The sequence below is a fragment of the Dromiciops gliroides genome, chromosome 4, assembly GCF_019393635.1.
Source record: "Dromiciops gliroides isolate mDroGli1 chromosome 4, mDroGli1.pri, whole genome shotgun sequence".
Classification (NCBI taxonomy): domain Eukaryota; kingdom Metazoa; phylum Chordata; class Mammalia; order Microbiotheria; family Microbiotheriidae; genus Dromiciops; species Dromiciops gliroides.
This window is the reverse complement of record NC_057864.1, coordinates 78,382,139-78,395,515: the sequence shown is the minus strand read 5'-3', so window position 1 is coordinate 78,395,515 and position 13,377 is coordinate 78,382,139. Positions and strand designations below refer to the sequence as shown.

At 41.0% G+C, this 13,377-nt stretch overlaps 1 protein-coding gene across 1 annotated transcript in view; it reads left to right on the top strand.

Moving 5' to 3' along the window:
* NIBAN1 (niban apoptosis regulator 1) overlaps window positions 1-13,377 on the top strand; it is a 206,616-nt gene that overhangs the window by 167,717 nt on the left and 25,522 nt on the right. The window contains exons 7-8 of the mRNA XM_044005440.1: window positions 8,965-9,069; window positions 9,406-9,568. Of these exons, the coding sequence (XP_043861375.1) occupies window positions 8,965-9,069; window positions 9,406-9,568 (268 nt within the window). The remainder of the gene's footprint in view (window positions 1-8,964; window positions 9,070-9,405; window positions 9,569-13,377) is intronic.

Genomic DNA, 13,377 nt, shown 5'->3' with positions numbered 1-13,377 from the left:
GTTGGTGACTAGGAAGATAGTGATGCCCTCACCTATAATTGGGAAGTTAGGAAGAGGTGGGGATTTGGGAGAAAAGACAATGAGTTCAGTTTTGAACTTATTGAACTTATTTTGAACTTATTCAGTTTTGAGTTTATTATGTTTGTGAGATGTACAGTTCAAGATGTCTAATAGGTAGTTGATGTTAGTCTGGAAATTAGGAAAGGTTAAGGCTGGAGAGGTAGATCTGAGAATCATTAATATAGAGATGATGGGAGTTGATGAGATCACCAGGTGAAATAGTAAAAACTACTTTAGCAAACATAATGATTTATATGTGTGTATGGCTTCTTGTATGTTTGTTGTTGTTGTTGAGTCATTTTTAAGTTGTGCCCAATTCTTCATGACCCCCCCCTTTTTTTTTGGCAAAGATACTGGTTTGCCATTTCCTTCTGTAGTTTATTTTATGGATGAGGAAACTGAGGCAAACACAGCAAAGTGATTTGCCCAGAGTCACATAGCTAGTAAATGTCTGAGGCCAGATTTGAATCCAGGAAGCTGTCGTCTTACTTCCAATCCCAGTGCTCTATCCACTGTGCCATTCAGCTGTCCTAGTTATGTTTGTGTGTGTGTGCATATATATATATATGTGTGTGTGTGTGTGTGTATGTGTATATATATTTATATGTATGTATGTATATTTGTTTGTCTATGTATATGTAAATACACACACATGTGTGTTTGTGTATGTATGAATGAAAGACAGCTATTATATATTTGAAAAACATTGGATTAGAAGTTAGAAGATCCATATTACATACTTTATCTTTTCTGCCAGGTACATATTCTCTAGGGGTAATAGCTGACATTTTTAAAGCTCTTTAAAATTTACAAAGTCCTTGACACAGCTAGCTAAGGATAAGAGATGAGATCTGAACCTAGGTCTTCCTGACTGAGTACAAAGCCCTGTCCTCTATGCCCTGCTGCCTGTAAGGCGAGAAAGCTCCACTAAACTTAGATTTTATAATTCAGATAGATGGCTTTAGGATCTGAAACATGGGTGCCTTCCAATTCTGGGCCCCAAAGTGACCATGACTCTAGACTAATGTAGATGCCTCTACCATTACTACTGCAAGGATGACACAATGAGAAAAAAAGCCAAGGACTTCAGCACTTCAGGTATGACACTGCCCCAAGCCTCAACTGGTCTTTCCCCTTCATTCCCTATGGCTTTTAAGAAGATGGAAAGAGTGTAAAGTGAAGGTTGGCTGGAGCAGCCCATCTGATGTATTGGCCCTACACAAGGCCCTCATCAGTCAGAACCTTGGGGCGCCAGGACTGGTTCTGGAGATGAAAAGATTCAGTCCTCCAGGGCATGGTTTCTGATCCAGGCTGCAAGGCAGCTGATGAGATGGGGGGAGGGGGGGGACAATTCTTTCCTTCCTCCTAAGGAGATTGTTGTTCTCAACTTTTTCATTGAGCATTTTGAGAGTACTTGGAATTGGACTGTTCTACTTCAATTTAGTGGTAGTGCATCTTGAGTTTAATGAAGTCAGAAGGTTTCAGTTTTCCTCTTGAACTCATCAAAACAAACCTTTCCAGTCTCCTCTCATGCTATTTTCCTTAACCTAGTCTATACTCCAGCTAAACAAATCTGCTCCCTGTTCTCTGGAATGTGTCTTCTGCCTTCCTACCTCATTGCTCAAATTCTTCCCTATGCTCGATGTGTTCTCCCTCCCAGCATTTACCTGTTGAGATCTTATGCATCCTTTAAAGTCCACCTCTTTCCCACAATCTTTCCCATAATTCCCCCTCTGATCTCCCTTCTTTGCCAGTGGCTTCCATCTTGCCCTGGTGGAGGAAAAGATCCAATGATCTAATGAACTTTTCCATTAGCACAGGGACACCAATTAGAGTGTTGAGCTCAGAGCAAATCGTTCTCACTTAAAGTTAAATTTGGTTGACTCTTTTATGGGGTGGGATAGTAATTTTATCCAAATATTATTTTTAAATGAGTAGAGCAGATGTTGTTTGGAGTGACTTTTGCCTACTTTTTTCAATCTTCACCCCTCCACCCCTACCGAGGTGTTTTGTTTTTTTCTAAGCCAAGTCCTTGCCCTGAGCCTTGTACTAAAGGCTAAGTTATGGGCCCTGCCTGAAAAGATCATATTCACAAATAGAATAAAACATCACTCCTGTTCTAATGACAGCGATGGGGTTGGGGAATACTGTGGTATTGACAGTCATGATATAGTACATAAATGGCTGAAGAGCCAAAAACACATATTCCTTGGCCAAAGAGATCAATTCCTCCAAATGTTTAGGACAGCCTTGCAACAAGGTAAAGAGATCCCAAAAGTCTACAAAGTTTTTTTTTTTCCCCCTCTTAAGGTCCGATTCAGGTCTGAGTAACATTTGTTTTTTTCCCCTCATACAAAATATGCATCAGTCCTACCTAATTGATAAGTGCATTTCTTTCTATTTTCTTGCCCTTTTTATGATCTTGTTATCAGTAGGCTAAGAGAATATGAGCATCTATTTATTTTTAAATTTTCTTTCTATTTTCAGTTCCAAATTCTTTCCCTCCCTCCATCCCTTCCTCAACCCATTGAGAAGGCAAGAAAAATGATACCCATTATACATATGAAGTCATGTAAAATATAACTCTATAATAGTTAATGAGTATCTATTTCGGGGAGACACATTGAGAGTCCCTGTGTCCTTTTCCTGCCCCATTCATCTCCCTACCTTTGATCCCTGAGAAAATAATTTAAAGTTAATAGTCCTTATATCTCTTCTGTGCTCTAGTCCAGACCTGCTATTGGATGTTTCCAACTGGATATCCTCAAAAAATCTCACACATATTCAAAATAGAACTCATTATCTTGCCTCCCCTGGCCCCAACCTGATGTCCCTATTTCTGTAGAGGCCACCAATAAAAGATATCTGTTCACAATGTCAGGTCATCTTTGACTCTATTCTTCCTTATTCCCCACCCCATATCCAATGTCTACCTCCATATTCTCTCTCTCTCTTTTTTTAGTGAGGTAATTGGGGTTAAGTGATTTGCCCAGGGTCACACAGCTAGTAAGTGTTAAGTGTCTGAGGCCGGATTTGAACTCAGGTACTCCTGACTCCAGGGCTGGTGCTTTATCCACTGTGCCACCTAGCTGCCCCCTCCACCATATCCTCTTTTGCAAACCATCCCCTTCCCTCCATTGACATGGCTAATCCCCTGGGTTCAGGCCTCATTTTGCCTGGCCTGTTGAAATAGCCTCTTAATTGGTCTCCTTGCTTTCAGTTTCCTCCCTACCCAGTACTTTCTTTGCTCAGCTTCTGAACTGATATTCCTAAAATACAAATCAAACTATGTCACTTCTCTATTCAAAAAGCTCCAGCTTTTTCCTATTGCCTTTAGGGGGGAAAAATAAGATCTCTGTTTGCAATTTAAAACTCTTCCTGATCTAGCTTTAAGCACCTTTTACAAGCTTATTTTCCATTGGTCCCCTTCCTACACTCTCCTTCCATCATATTTGCTATTTTGGTCATGTACGGTTTTCCATTTCTGCCTAGGTACCTTTGCCCAGTTCTGCACTCCAATACTAAAATGCACTCCTTCCCTCCTCACTCTCCCCTCTTTAAGCTACTCTCACAGCTTAGCTCACTTACTACCTTCTACTTGAGACCTTTTCCTAGGCTTTAGTTCTCAGCTGCCAATAACACTCCTCCATCAAAATAGCTTCGCATTTCCATTATATCTCTTTTGTATTTACTTATGCAAGTACATGCTCTTTCTTAGCAGGACACCATAAGTCCCTTGAAGGATGGTTTTAGTTTTTGTCTCTGTACTCAGTGCCAGGAGCATAGCAGGTGCCTAATAAATGCTTTTCGAATTAATTGAATAAGTGAAAGTGATTGACCTAGTGTTTGATTTTAATCAGTTTCATTGCCTGATTTTTCTTAGGCCCACTCTGAACACAGAAACCTGGGTGAGTTGACCTCTTAAGGTCTGATTCAGGTCTGAGTAACATTTGTTTTAGTCCCTAGGCATGTGCATGTTGTTGTGGTGTATTAGGGGTAAAAGCTACTTTCCTAGTCTTGATTCCAGGGGGTTTCCAACCTGTTGTTTGTAAGTTCTTCAGGCCTCCCTCTAGAGCTGGGCATGGTCATGGGCAATATAAGCCACTTCCTAGAGAGAGCAATCACTTCCTCACGTTGGGCAGACACTGTTTAACGTTTTTGTGGGTTTGTGAAATCCTGGAGCTCAGCACTATGCCTAAAACATAGTAAGCATTTAATAAATGCCTGTCGATTGATTAATTGATTCTGCTGCCTGTTGGGGACTGAAATTCCACTTGTTTTTTGTTTGTTTTGTTTTTTTTTTACAAAAGCTTGTGTCAAGGGCTGACTTTCAATAGATCGAAGCGAGGGAGCTGCTCTGCTATGCACGAAACCCCGACCCAGAAGCAGGTCGTCTACAAATGATTTAGCAGCTGGTGCCCCACTTGAAACTCCACTTGTAATGTGCTGTCCTTCTATGTTAAGGCTTTGATCCCTATTGACATGGAAATATGAAGTCATTCATTCAGTAAACATTTATTAAGTGCCTACTGTGTGCTAAGCCCTAGGGATACAAAAAGAAGCAAAAGACAGTTCTGCCCTCAAAGAGCTTACAAGCCAATAATAGCACCTTAAGCTGAGGTTGTTGATTGCTGTTGTTGTTTGTCCTTCATTCTTTCTTTTTTTTTTTTTTTTTTTGGTAAGGCAGTTGGGGTTAAGTGACTTGCCCAGGGTCACACAGCTAGTAAGTGTTAAGTGTCTGAGGCTGGATTTGAACTCAGGTACTCCTGACTCCAGGGCCAGTGCTCTATCCACTGCGCCACCTAGCTGCCCCGTTTGTCCTTCATTCTTGAAGAGGACCAGGACATTGGGAGGGCTGTGCAGGGTCACTAACCTCATTCTCTCCTTCAGAGCCACCTGGGTCCAATGGCAAGGATATATATCAGGATGACTGGAGATGGCCCCAGATGTTTTTAAGGCAATGGGATTAAGTGGTTTGCCCAGGGTCACACAACTAGTAAGTGTCTGAGGTGAGATTTGAACTCAGGTCCTCCTGACTCGAGGGCCAGTGTTCTAGCCACAGTGCTACCTGGCTGCTCTGGGGGACTGGTATAACTCTATCCACAAGGATCAATTTCTTTTTGACCTGTACCTAACCCACCTTGGCAAGTGTAACCTAGTGGGAAAGGAGGAGGAATGGGAAGGGAATACACATTTATTTAGTATCTACTATGTGCCAGGTACTGTGCTAAGCTAGATTTTTCTCATATGATCCTCACAACAAACTTACAAGGTAGGAACTGTCATGATCCTCATTTTATAGTTGAGGAAACTGAGGCACACAGAAGTTGAGTGACTTGCCTAAGATCACACAGCCACTAAGTGTCTAAGAGTTCCATCTGAGCTCAGGACTTCCTCACTTTAAGCCCAGCACCTCTATTCCTTCCCTGGTTTAGGAGTTAGGAGGTTGAGTTTTGGTCTCAGGGTTTTTACTAATTAGTTGTATGACTTTAACCTCTCTGAGCCTTCATTCCTGCCTAAATAATAAGGGAGCTGGGCTCAATGATCTCTTGGGACCCTTCCAAATGCTATGCCACTGCTGTTTGGAGTATGATAAGTTGTTGGCTCTTTTCTATGTGAAAATATCCATCATTCTGGGGGCACAGTAGATAAAGCACTGACCCTGGATTTAGGAGGACCTGAGTTCAAATTTGACCTCAGACACTTGACACTTACTATCTGTGTGACCCTAGGTAAGTCACTTAACCATCATTGCCATGCCAAAAAAAAGGAAGGAAGGAAGGAAGGAAGGAAGGAAGGAAGGAAGGAAGGAAGGAAGGAAGGAAGGAAGGAAGGAAGGAAGGAAGGAAGGAAGGAAAGAAAGAAGGAACGAAAGAAAGAAAGAAAGAAAGAAAGAAAGAAAGAAAGAAAGAAAGAAAGAAAGAAAGAAAGAAAGAAAGAAAGAAAGAAAGAATCCATCATTCTAATGAGTTTCTAACACTTGGGATGTTTAAGAATTGTTTGTTTTTCAGGTTGTCTTATTCAAGATTTCTGTGGCTTCAGATCCAGGATTGAAACCTGTAGCACTTACTTGATCACACATAACCTGTAGCCCATTCTTTTCTTTTTTGTTAAAATTATCCTTTGAGGGGGCAGAGCCAAGATGGCAGAGGAGAGGCTGTGACTCCTGCAAGCTCCAGATAAACCCATCCACTCACTCCCAAATAAAACTATCCTTTGAATGAGCGAAAAGGCATTTTTAAAAGGTGCTCACTCTAAAGCATTTTGCTAAATTATTTGGTATAAAAATACAAAAAGAGAAACATTCATTCCCCTTAAGGAGTTTATATTTCCATAAGGGAAGACTTTTAAAAGAATGGCCAGCAAGAGGTGATTTGGTCTAGAGAATCCATGGGATTGTGAGTAGAGCCTCGGGATAATTGATTGACTCGTTCCCTTTGGGAAAATAAAGTTGATTTGATTGATTGCTGCTCTAAGAGCTAGAGGGGGAAAGGGGTATGGTATAGATGGGGTGATGGTGCTCAGGCAGTGGCATGGCATATGGCACAAGAATAGCTGGAGAACACCGGACATCCTGATAGTGATGGTTGTAGGTTGGGCTAATTATTGGGAAGTTCTTCCAAGTTTTTATTAATAATGCTTTTTATTTATACATCAACCAACAATCAACCTACAAGCATTTATAATGGGCCTACTATGTGCCATGAACTATGGGATACAAAATTCTTTATGATACAGTCCTTTCCTCTATGAGTCTTCCATTCTATCAGGATCATGGGATTCATGAAACCGTAGATTTATAGCTAGGAGGGACATTAAGCATCGAGCATCCTCCCTCTCATTTTTACAGATAAGGAAAACCAAGGCCCTAAGGGGTTAAATGACTCACCTAATATTACACAGGTAGTAATTGTCAGAGGTGGAATTTGAACCCAGCCAGGGAAGGCCACACAAATACAACCTGCAGCCATATAACACTTTTATAATATAGATCCAAAATAAATATAAAGTAATCTAGTGGAGAAGCATCAGCAGCGGTCAGTGTCAGGAAGGGTTTCATGTAGGACATAGCATTTGAATTGGTCTTTGAAGAAAACAAGAGATTCTAAGACAGAAGTGAGGAGGAAGCTCATTCCAGGCAGGGTGGACAGCAAACACATTGAAACAGGAGTGTCATGTGTCAAGAACAGAAAGAAGGCCAACTTGACTGCACTATAGATGGCTTGGAGCCCGTGGCAAAAGGCTTTGAATGTCAATCAGAGATTATAGAGGCAGCAGGCAACCAGCAGGGTTTACTGAGCAGGAGAATGGCACAGTTAGATGTGTATTTTAGAAGTATCACTTTATCAGCTAAAGTTGTTGTTTGTCCTTCATTCTTGAAGGGGACCTTGACAGATGTCATGTCTTGCAGTGAATTGGATTTAAGTGAGGAAGGGCTGTGCAAAGTCTCCTCCAGAGCTACCTAGGGTGTAATGATTGGAATGACGCCACCTACTTGAGACTTGCTGTGGGAAAGCTCCACCATGAGGAAAATGCCTCAGAGGCATTGTGGCTTTTCCTTGGCGTCAGGAAATGACGTTTGCTCATGGGTGCTGTCTATCAAGGCTACCAGCCAATCAACTTGAGGAGCCTCCTATGGTCTGGGAGGAGACAGGAAGGAGGAAAGGGAGCCTGCGCAGAAAGCGCTGGCCTTTTGGCTTCCGGACTTGATGGTGGTGGCGACAGAGGACTTCACAGGAAATTTGAGGAAAGATAGGAATGCCAGGCTGTTAGAATTCTGTTCTCAATCTTTTTCTTTCTATTTTCCAATAAACCCTTAAAAACCTAAACTCGTTTTATCAGTGATTTTTAGTCAGTTTCCCCCAAAACTGGGGGAACAGATTAGAATCCACATTTAGAATCTTAAATTACACAAGGGCCAGTGGCAAGATACACATTAGAATGACTTGAGATGGACGGGGGTGTTTGAGGCAATCAGGGTTAAATGACTTGCCTAGGGCCATACAGCTACTAAATGTCAAGTGTCTGAAATTGGATTTGCACTCAGGTCTCCCTGACTCCAGGGCTAGTGCTCTATCCACTGTACCACCTCGCTGCCCCATAAGGGAGGATGGATTAGAAGGAAAAGAGAAACTTGAAGCAAGGAGGCCTCTTAGGAGGCTATTTCAGTAGTCTAGGCAAGAGGGGATAAGGGGCTATGTGAGTGGAGAGAAGGGGACAGATCCAAACAACATCATGGAAACAGAATCACCATCCCATTCATTCCATTGCATTGATCTCTGGATATATCCCTTCCCAGTGAACCATCTTCTGTAACAAAGACTTAAAAAGAAAGATGAAAAAAGTTAGTAACACTAACCAACACATTAACTATATTTAATCCCTGTAGTCTCTCCCCCTGACAATGAAGAGTAGGTACGGTCCTTCAGCTCTTTCCCAGAGGCAAGCTTGGGCATTATAATTATATAATGTTCGGTATTATTTGGTTGATGTTTCCTTTTATGTTGTTGTCATTTTGAATGTTGTTTTTCTGGTTCTTACTCTGCTCTGTGTAAATTCATTTGAATCTTTCTATGCTCTGATTTCTTTTTTTCTGTCATTTCCATGATGGACCATTCTATTATATGTATCACTTAAAAAAATTTTTTTTACATTCCTCATTCAATGGGCACAATAGTGTGATCTGTAGTTTTAGAACCTGCTTCTCTTGTGATTAGCACAGGAGGCCAGCTGAGAGATCTATGTTCCAGCTGACATGGAAAAAAATGGCATTTGAGGAAAGGTGGGGAGAACCAGGAGTTTTTTCTTTCTCCCCTCCCCCCATACCATGGAAGTCACTTGATGATTTTTTAATTCAGTTGAACCCCCAAGGGCTGAAGCTATGTATTTTCTTTGATCCCACAGATCTTGAGCAACCTAGTGATGGAAGAGCTCCTGCCAACCCTTCAGACGGACCTTCTACCTAAAATGAAAGGAAAGAAGAATGACAGAAAAAGAGCTTGGTTTAGCGTACGTGACTCTATTGCTTTATTACTGTTCTGTGTTTGTGGGTAAAACAAAATTGGCACTACCTTCTCACAACTGGTGGATTTCTTTTTCTTTTTAAAGAGAGAATCCTGGCTAGGGAATTGTATTTTATGACTACTTCTTGCTTCTGGCCAGTCTCAATTGCATAAGGACAAAAACAAACTCACCATAAGTTGGAAAGAAAAACAAGAACTTTTTCTTTTTTGGGTGGTTTAGTTCAGGTTATGTTGATCCAGTCAACAAACCTAATCTCTGTTCTTTGGAGTGTCAAGACGATAGGCTGCAGAACACTCATTTGTGTGTTATGTTTTGTTATAGGTTTTAGAAGAAGCCTACAACTTGGTCCAGCATCAAGTTTCAGAAGGATTAAGTGCTTTGAAAGAGGAATGTAGAGCCCTGACAAAGGGCCTAGAAGGAACCATTCGGTCAGACATGGATCAGATTGTGAACTCAAAGAACTTCTTAGCTGGAAAAATCAGAGGTTAGAGATAAAAGGTTCTCTTCTTTTAGTCTCATTTCTGAGCCATTCTCTGGGAACACGTTATTAAGCAGCCAATTGCTAATGACAACTAGTCATAAGTCTTCTTCCTGATTAAGCAACACATTTCTGTAATCCTATATTATACCTAAAATAAATAATTTAGAGTACTAATTAAAACAATGGTGGGGAGTGATAATTGTTTAAGACTGTTCTCATGCTGTATAGCAAGTGAGGGGGAAAAATCACTTTTGCTCTTAATAAGATCCTTTGATATTCTTCTTGGAGTAGGTAACCTCTGAGATTCCTTCTCTCTCCTTCCATCCTGCCATTCTGATTTTGTGATTCAGTCTCTCCCTTCTCCAATCCCAACCTCTAATCCACAGCTATCAAATTAATCTTCCTAAAACATAGGTCTGGCCACATCACTTCCCCACTCTCACACAGGTTAACTTCCTGTTATCTCTAGGATATAATACAAACACCTTCCACCTGCATTCTCTGCAATGTCTCTGATTTATTTTAGGAGGCAGCTTTGTATAGTAAAAAGAGCTAGAGATAGAGTCAGCAGAGACCAGGGTTCAAATCTCCTCCCTAGTGTTAGATGTGTGACAATTATCAAGTCTAGGAATCACAAAAGTCTAGGAATCACAGAATTTGAGAGCTGGAAGGGATTTCCACAGATGTGCAGTTTAACCCATTCAAAAAAAGGAATCCCCAATTTAACATGCCCAACAAATAACCATCTAGCCTCTGTTCGAAGACCTTTAAAGAGGTTTTTAATCAGGCCATTCTACTTTTGGACACCTTTAATTATTAGAAAGTTTTCTCGGGGGGGGGGGGCTAGGTGGCACAGTGGATAAAGCACTGGCCCTGAATTCAGGAGGACCTGAGTTCAAATCCGGCCTCAGACACTTGACACTTGCTAGCTGTGTGACCCTGGGCAAGTCACTTAACCCCCATTGCCCCGCAAAAAAAAAAAAAGAAAAGAAAGTTCTCTCTGACATTAAGGCTAAACTTGTCTCCTTGCAATTCCCACCTCTCTTCCCCCTGCCCCCAAATTATTCCTGGTTTAGCCCTTGGGGGCCAAACAGAATGAATCTCATCCCTCCTCTATGTGACAGCCCCTCAAAAACTTAAGGGAAAGCAATTATGTCCCTCTTTCCTTCTCCAGGCTAAACATGCCCAATCATGAATTCAAAGCCATTCACTGTCCTTCTGTGGATACCCTCCAGTCTGTCAATGTCATTTAAAAAAACTCTGATGGTGCCCAGAACTGAATACGTTGCTCCAGTTGAGGTCTGACAAGGGCAGAGTACAGTAGGATTGTTTCTTCTCTATTCCTGGAAGCCTGGTTCCTTATAGTCCCAAAGTTTCATTAGTTGTTGTTGACACTTGACCCTGCTGCTTATAAAGTAGTCCACCAAAATACTCAAATCTTTTTTAGGACTGCTGTCTAACCTCTATCTTATACTTGCAAAATTGAATTTTTGTAGCCTGGTGCAATATTTTACATTCATTCTTATTAGATTTTTTATTATTAGATTCAGCCCAATGATCTAGCCTGTCAAGAACTTTTTGGATCTAGATTTGATCATTATTGTGCTCTCCATGCCAGTTTTGTTTCATTTGCAAATCTGATGGGTATGCCATCTGTATCTTTATCCAAATCATTCATAAAAATGTTAAACACACAGGGCTAACCACAGATTTCAGGGACACTCCACTGGAGTCTTGTCTATCATGTTCACACAGAAGAACTATGAACAACTGCTCTTGGAGTCCAGCTGTCAAACCAGTTCTGAGTCCAAGTGATTGATTGTATTGTTGTCTAATCCACATTGCTCCACAAACACACAGACATGTATATGTATATATGTATGTATATGTGTTTATATATACACATACACACACACACATACACACACATATACACTTCATCAGAAGCTTTCCTAGAAATCTAGGTAAATTATATCTGAAGCATTTCCCCCAGATAGTAGCCTAGTAATCCTCTCAGAAAGGGAGACTGCCTCAATCTGAAATGTGTTATGCTTTGTAATCAATGTCTCCCTTTCTGGATATTCACCAATGCTATCTTTACTCCATTCCAAAATACAAGTCAAATTCACTGGCCTATAATTTGTAGATTCTGTTCTCTTCCTGTTATTGAAAATCAGAAAAAATATTTGCTCTTCTCAGATCTTTTAGTACTATAATCCATTTTCCACTATCTTTCAGATATCAGTGACAGTGGCTTAGCAGTCCTATCTGCTAGTTCTTTCAGTACCCAAGGATGTAGCTCATCCAAGCCAGGTGACTTGAATTCATGAAAGGCATCTGGGTATTCTCTCACTGATCCTTTCTTATCTTGAGTTAGTCATTTTTGTTCTGTTGTTTCTAGAGGAAAAGTTCATTCTCTTTTGCAGAGAAAACAAAGACAAAATAAAGAGTTAAGCATTTCTGCCCCCTCTGTGTTGTCAGTTACCATCATTCTAGTCACACTAATCAAAAAGCTATGTGTGCCTTCTTTGATCCTTTGTCTCCCCATCTAGGTAAAATGCCCCCTTTTGTCATCTTTTTTCAGGACTGGTCCATGCTCTTATATTGATCTTCTGGTATGTGCATTTTCCTTCATTTTCTGTACATTTCTTTTAAAAATTGAAGTTAGTTGGTAGGTTCCCTGTGTATGTACATCAATCTCTTCAGACAAATCCCATTTTCCTCTTCATTGGAGTGGTTTCCCTTTCTGTCTTCAGAATACCATTCTTGAGCATTTCCTATCACTCCTGAGTGGACGTCCCTGCAGCATTTTAGTCCATGGGATCCTACCAGTGATTCCTCTGAAGTCTTTGAAATGTTTTCCCCAAATCAAGGCCATATGTCAGATATGCAAACAAATATATATACAAAGCAACCTGTATGCAGGATAAATAGGATATAATTAACAGAGGGAAGACACTAACATTGAGGTGTTGGGAAAAGCTTCTAGTAATAGGTGGGGTTTTAGTTGGGACTGAAAGGAAGCCAGGGAAATCAGTAGGCAGAACTAAGGAGAGAATATTCCAAGCATGGGGGAAAGGCGAAGGAAATGGTCAGAGCTGAGAAAGGAAGTGTCTCTCATGTGTGTCCATGGAACAGACAAGAGGCCAATGTCATTGGATCTGAGAACCTGGGGGGTGGGGAGTGGGGGGGATGTGGGATGGAATTTGGGGTCAAATTGATTATGAGTTGTCCCAAAAGAATTACAAGACTCAGTGACTCAGTTTCCCAAGTTTTATTGCAATACTGTAGGTGACCACAGGGAGAGAACCAGAATAGTGGAAAGGCATCTCTCGAATAGTGAAAGAAAAGACAGTTATATTTATAGTATGGATAAATTGATTATCAGTCTCATTATAATAATCTCCACCTTGGGGAGGTACAGGGGAGGGCATATCCTAATTTGGAGTTCCTGGGGTCCTAAGCCAACCCCCAAGGTGGGTACCTTTTTCAGTAGAGGTGTGTTTTGGGGGTTTACACGTTATAAGGTGAATCTGGGGACAAATTTGGCCTTTTCTGTGCATGTCTCTTTCTGTTTCCCATGACTGGTTTCACATTTTTCATTAGAATTTCTATACCCTGTCTTGTGTCTTACTGTTATATGACCTGACCCTTTATGGTCCCGTTATGGGTACTGATCGCTGTGGGTATGATAACCTAGCATCCTGACTTGTAAGTTATCCATTAACTGGGGTCTGACTCCCTTTGAGAGCTAATATCTGAATTAAAGCTTGGGTCTTAGGCTTTTCTGTTAACCCCTTTTTCACCTCCTA